The 7090-nt window shown below is 41.5% G+C and overlaps 1 protein-coding gene across 1 annotated transcript in view; it reads right to left on the bottom strand.

The window, feature by feature from the left end:
- Positions 1-4047: 4047 nt before the first annotated feature.
- LOC124145157 overlaps positions 4048-7090 on the bottom strand; it is a 45314-nt gene continuing 42271 nt past the window's right edge. Inside the window, exons 9-10 of the mRNA XM_048390427.1 lie at positions 5409-5590; positions 4048-4283 (exon numbers count right to left, since the gene is read on the bottom strand). Coding sequence (XP_048246384.1) covers positions 5409-5590 — 182 coding nt within the window. The 3' untranslated portion in view covers positions 4048-4283. The remainder of the gene's footprint in view (positions 4284-5408; positions 5591-7090) is intronic.

The following is a 7090-nucleotide window of genomic DNA, read 5'->3' as shown; positions in this document are numbered from 1 at the left end:
CGTAGAATTTAGTATGAATGCATCAATATCTGTAAACTGATTAGAACTGAGTTCATTTTCATCATCTAAGTGAGGAGAAAAAACATTGTCATTTGCAAAAACCTCTCTAAAATGGCACAGCCATTCTGCTTTCGTTATATGATTCTTCTGTCTGGGTTTGTTTTGTAATGATCTTATCTGTTTCCAAAAGCTAGATTGACTATTTATGCTTCTATGCAATCTTTCAACTGATTTCTTACGTGAAATGGATTTAAATTTTCTGCAACAAAATTTATAATGATTTCTTTGTCTACAGTACACAATTCTGTTAGCGACTTTTCTTTGTGTTCTAAATCTCCTAAGTGCCCTACGTGTTTCTCGTTTCGCTTGTCTACATTCTAGACTTAGTGGTTTGTGATTGGCAAATTGTGGATTATGTCGTATTGTCTTTTTCATGCAGTTAGCAGAGTCTAATACAATGTCGACAAAGTGGCTAATTGCGTTTTCAATAGCATTATCAATTTCTTTAAGGACCATTTCTTTGTTTTCAGTAAAATTATATCTCAGGTTATCAAGAAACAAACTGGAGTAATGATCATTCCATACAATTTTCTCTGATGCTTGTGGATCCATACATGAATCATTATTGCACCTCTTACCCATATTTGGAAATCTACACATCAATTCTAATGGAAAGTGATCAGAATCAGATCGATCAGCGACAGTGAACATATTGATAAACTGAAAAAAATCTGGTGAACTTATAAAATAATCGTTCACACTGTAGACGTGCTTGACGGTGGTTTCCTGTCAAAATGGGACGTCTGGTTGGTCTTCTGGCGACAATCCCTGCACATCTGAGGCGGCGACGTACGGTTTGTGAAGATATTCGTCGAAGGCCAGGGATGCTTCTTGCAGTCACTGTTGCTGACTGGAATCGATTTCGTAGGTGTGTTGTTCGAATCCAGTTGTCTTGTCGAATATTGGTTACGCGTGGCCTACCACTCCGAGGATGGTCTCTGGCTGCATTCCTCTGTTGCCAACGTTGCCATAAACACCAAATGGTGTTTCTGTTGACGTTAAATTGTCTTGCAAAATCACTATGACTCGATTCTGCTTCAAGCATACCAATGGCTCGCAGACGCTCATTTTCGGACAGGCGTGGCATTTCATATTGTTGAATAATTGCGTAATTTTGTTGTTTTTCTGAGTGGTTGTTGTCAGCACGATGCTAAACAATGCATATGGAATCCCGTGAACGCACATGTTTTTATACCCATTCTTGGGTAGTGAAGTGCATGGGACTTGCATAAAAGTAAACTTTTGCATGGAATGCATGTTTTTCTGTAGCAGTTGCGTTTTTGTGACTTGATTCCATACATGTCCTACAACACTGAAAACCAAACTTTACTTGTTTGAAAAATAAACTAAAATATTGGTGTCAAAGGAGCTTTTGTTGTTGAGTATATAAATATGTATCTATTTGTGTAAACATAGAAAGAAGTGTTATTAAAAGAGTGAAAAGGGTTATTTAACAACATTTTTTTAACCAGGCAGGAATATAAGTAATTAATCTTAAGCTTGAGTAAAATGTGTTACACCTATCAAGATCTGTGACTCCTTTTCGGAACGTTCTGAGATCGCTGACCTGTATATCATGTGTAGTTGTCATCATGGTAGAACCTCAAAACACTGACGTTATCTCTTATATGTCATCGGATTTTATCTGACGAATGGTTCAGGACTACAAATTGATCCGACTTATAACAAACTGGTTTCCGAATCATAACATCGTGATTATGGTTTTAAACAAAAGTGGTAAACGTCAGAATTTGTTTGCTTGTTTGTTGTTTAACGCCGCACGCAGCAATATTTCAGCCATACCATGGGTAAACGTCTGAATCCTGCATTATTATGAACCTTTCTCACACATGGAGTTGATATATATCTGCAATCGCTACTTCCAAAGCAGTGTTAAACCAAACTATGACGAACTCACTCACACACTCACTCTCTTTAACATTTAAAGAGGTACTTCGAACGGTTCTATAAATTGGTGCAAACAATTACAGGCGCCAAGAAATCACGGATACAGTTTTTGGGGAAGGGAGAGTGCAAAATGAATTCAAATAATCTGCGAAGCAATTTGCGTTTTGTAGTCTATTGTTTTTTGTTTAAAACATATCACCTGCTGGATAGGGGGTTTCTGTTGATTATTAAAATATTCGAGGCTTTAACAAAATATCTGATGTCTCAGTTAGTCAGTAATGTTTACAGAACTGTTCATGTCTCTCATGTAATGGGTTTCCAAACAAAATCACCAGGTGAAGGAGAATTCACGCTACTGCTTCAGTGAGAAAAAATCAACATCACTACTCATAGGTTTGGAATCGCATGTAAGAACACATAACAATTGACAGTGTTGTTAGCTACTTCTGTTTCACGCACTCAGTAAATCAATCTGTTTCTCGTAGACCCTGAGGCACCTTTCCAACAGGAACTCAATAATGGTCAGTGCCCGAACAAAATATGCACTCCGTCACTCCTCATCCTCCCGCATATTGTACATGCTACACTTGTTGTCAAACACACATTTGAGTTCGAAAAAAAGTCACGAAAGGCGAGCGGAATTAGCCGCGGGCCAACCTGATTGGCTGACCTACTTCATCTTCCCGAATCAATTGTGTGAACTGACTATAGCCGTCCAAGTTCCACCCTTACCTACCTTGGCTGGATTTTCGGCGGTATATTTCGTCGATGTAAACAAAGGGGCAAGATGGCGAGTTACTTTTCTCTACTAACATGCAGAGGGTACTTTTTTGTATTCACTGATCAATAACGAATTCCTCTGGCTTCACAGTGAGTCGTTGGGCCAGCCCAAGTTGTCTATAAATGTTCATCCCCAGACAAGACAAACTAACAAACTAGTTGCCATCTCATCACAAACCAGTCAGGTTTAAGGTCCAGGACATCAAAATCCTCCCCAAAACCACCCGACAATGTATATATAGTTGTGATGGGTTATCTGTAGTCATTAGTGTATGTATGATGTAGGCTATGAATGTATCCATACACTCGCCTTTTTTGTGTGAGGTGAGGTAAAATGGGGTTTACCGTCTCGTTCATGATAATTGTACTTGTGTGTATGTGGTTGTTTGTACTAGTCCGGACCAATGCCGATTTTATAGTACTATCCCACTGAGATACCATGCCGCAGTTTAACAAGAATACCTCACTCAGACACAGCATAATGACTCCGAGTCGGTCGGACCTTGTTCATCTTCCCGGGGAAAGAGAGGTTACTGACTACAAAAGACCAGTTTCCACCCATGCCGAACAAGCCTGGTATTATGGAGTTACATTTTGGCTGGACTAACGTGTCTATTCATAGTCCAATCAAAATCGCGCACCGAAATCGAAATCCGGTTCGTAAACTGGCATGCAGATTTCGGTCGATTGCAGGATTTGCAAAGCATGTGCACCGCCAACTCGTTGTCAACAGATATTTTCCTAATCTTTTCATGTTTTTAATCAAGGTGCTCACTTGATTTGATTCACTTCGCGATGTAAGACCCGTTTTATCACTATATAGATCTTGAATATCGATCAGATCGTCTTGACTGGGCGCTGCTGATACGAGAGATGGAATCTGATTGGCCCATAGCAGACGCTTAGAAGGGACATAACTCGTGATAGCCACTGGTGGCGCTACGATCGAGCCCCCGAATTCCAGCCTAGTTCGGCAAGGATGGGAACTGGACGTTTAAAGTCAGTTTACTCTCTTGCCTCGGGAAGATGGCCCCTGTTTAGCCCCTTAATGCCGAGCGCCAGACAGGGTAACATCAAGTACCATCTTTTAACGTCTTTTGGTATGACGTGACCGGGGATCAAACCCGCGACTTCCGCTCTCCAGGCGGACACTAAACCACTAGATACCATTTGATGCCCCGTGATACCCCAAACATTCTTTTATGACAGAATAACTAATATTAGCTCACTTGTCCACAACAGCAAATCCAAGAAGGCCAGGAGACGTATACCATTTGATTTATTTCTTTGTAACTCCCAAAAGCAATTTAAAAGAAAACAAAATGCAAAAAGTTGTTGGCCCTCCAAGATAGACATGTCTTCAAATAATATAAGCAGATACCGTGTTGATTTTCCCCTAGAAATACTTTCAAATATCAGTATTTGCACCGAAACATTTTCAGCTTTGTGAATCCCTCTCTAGTCAGTGATGAATGCGCAACCATATCTTGAATCCATTTACAGAATATTATTCTTTGTATTCTGTCAGACCGGAACTGTAAAACATGAAAGGGCGTCTTCCATTATTCAAAACAGACAAAAATATTTTTTCATAAGATTCAATAAAAATCGTTAAAAAATCCAGAGATCAACAAGTACCACACTAAGAAGACTGATCTGATTGATACAACGCCTCTCGCCTATTGCTCTCAGAAACGTAGAATCTGTTCCGATGCTGTTGCACATATTAATGTCTGATAAGTTAGAAAAACAAAAACAGTTACATATTTGATCACTTGCTGCTAATGATAATTATTGTTTACAGTTTGTGTTTGTTCCTGGTGAAAATATGCTGTGAAGTTATTTTTGTTGACGTATTCACTTCGGCTACGTAGTTATAAACGGGCGTACAGGCTTTGCGTAAATCCTCAACGCGAATTTACATGTTATGCACACCGGCTTACACGTTAATACCTCCATAATCTGTACACATATTGAAGCTCATTCTAATGAACATGATTTCCGGGGTTTTACTTTTAAGAGGTATAACCCGGCCCGACAAGAAAGGCATGCCGTCACTTGAGGTTTATAAAGACATTTAGAAGAGACTTTAGTACAGAAAGAAAATAACATGATTTTCTTTTTACATATGATGTCTTCTGTGCATTCGAGATTTATGCATTAAGATTTAGAATGACAATACATGTAAAGTATTCAGAAGCATGTATACACAAGACCATGACCAGAGTTTTTATTTCAAATTTCAAAAAGCCAGCGTTTTCTTTGTGACGATCAGCGCCAGCATCTGGTGTGATTTCACCTTAGCGGTGCAATTGAATGTGTTCTTTCTACGACGATTTCAAACAGTGTCATGAGACTCTTTATCAGAAGTTGTTTGATACGGGTTACAGCATTGGTGGCGCTTTCAGGAAGTGTTGTGTTAGGCAAGTGTAGGACACTTCAAACTTTGCCACATCAGTGATCAAAATGGTGTTAAAACTTTGGTTGGTGTGTCATGTGTTCCCGTGTTTGTTCAAAGAACATATGTCCTCGCGAAACATGCTGGATATCCTGTGACAACTTGTGTTGTGTAAAATACCCACTGTTCTGCTCTTCCTACATGCATTAGTCCTAAACATATCCTGTCTCTAACCAAATATTGTATTGTTCACAAACTTTACCTAATTCCCGAGGACGCAATCCTTACACGTGGTTCTGCAGACCCGGGTTCGTTTCTGGTTCGTCTCGCCCATGCAGCTGTCCTTGAGGCAAGCCCTTGTTCTAGTGTCGTCGACCAGGCGTTGTTTGGTGGTACAGTCACGGTAACAGGCGTTGCTCTTCCACGGAGTCCAGTCAGTAAAATCTGAAACTGACGTCCAATATAAGTACATGAAATAAAGGCTTGATCCACACAAGGACATTACCTCTTTGTTTGTTTGGTAGGGGTGGAGGTGGGGTCGAATATTTACAGACCGCCCTCATATAGCTGGAATATTGTTGAGTGCGGCATGATACCAAAATATGTTAAATGATGGTGCTTGTTGTGACCCTGCCTGGCGCTCGACGAGAACAAGGACTGGTCAACAGCACCATATCTCAGAGGGCCTGCACTATAAAACCGACTGAAATCCGGACTAATGAAAGCCGCCACACGCAAACACTTTGCTATATAAGTCCAATAATCTGAAACGCGACCTGAAACCCCATTTCATCTTCCCTCTCCCGTGAATAGCCGGGTTAGAAGTTTTCTTCAGCAATCAATGCCTGTTGTAAAGGGAACTAATTGGATCAGTTGGGCATGTTCGCTGAATTGATTGATGTATGTCGTCGTATCCCAGTTGCGTTTGTTTTCATGCCCATTATGGCAAATATTGGATTGTCTGGTCCAGACTCGATTACTTCACACCGTCGTCATAAAGCTGGAATATTAGTAAGAACAACGTAAATTATACCACTAGGATTCACTATGCCCATTGCTTCGGGGGTCGTTATTCTTCGTCATTATTCTTCGTAACGACCAGACCCCCTCTGTGGTGTAGTGGTAGAGCACCCTCCCGGAGAGCGGAAGGTCCGGGGTTCGATCCCCGGCCGCGTCATTCCAAATGATGTTAAAAGATGGTTCTTCTTTTTACCCTGTCTGGCGCTCGGCATTAACAAGGTCTGGTCGGCTCGGAGTCAGTACACTGTGTCTGAGTGGTGTATTCATGTTAAACTGCGGCATGGTATCTCAGTGAGTTAGCACTATAAATCGGCATCAGTCTGGACAAGTACAAGCAGCCCCAAACGCACGCGCACGTGCATGCACGTCGCTTAATGAGTGCAATAATCTTTGACGCGACGTTAAACCTAATTTTAACTCACCTGGTAACGACCAAAACACGCACAACGCGCCGAGGTCGGACGGGAGTCGAACAAGCCTCGGTTCGACTGTTTTACATCGTCATGTGATGACCATCGCCGTCGTGACCCAGGCAGAAGACCTCTTCGTTTGAGTGAGTGAGGTTTGGTTTACTTTATCATAGGAGGCACGGGTGGCCCATTCGTGTAAGGCGTCGCGATTCGCTCTGCAGAGTTGCGTCCCTTCGGCACGCCAGAAACCTATGATTGTGGGTTCGAATCCCGAATCGCCCCGATTATCTTTCTAGGTTTCTCAGCACCATACCCGTGCTACACCATACACCATACCCGTGGTAAACGTCTGGCACCCGCATCACTTTTGGCTTTCCTCCCACATTAAGCTGACACGCCGTGATATAACTGGATTACTCCACCATACGAGGTATATGTTCTAAGTGTTCTAATACGTTAGCTTTTAACGCTACAACGTAACAAGGACATATGTTTTGTGCAAACGAGAAACGGG

This window comes from Haliotis rufescens, unplaced genomic scaffold, assembly GCF_023055435.1.
Source record: "Haliotis rufescens isolate VD_foot unplaced genomic scaffold, xgHalRufe1.0.p SCAF_9, whole genome shotgun sequence".
NCBI classification, from domain to species: Eukaryota; Metazoa; Mollusca; class Gastropoda; order Lepetellida; family Haliotidae; genus Haliotis; species Haliotis rufescens.
The sequence above is the reverse complement of the archived record's forward strand: the minus strand, read 5'-3'. Positions and strand labels throughout refer to the sequence as shown.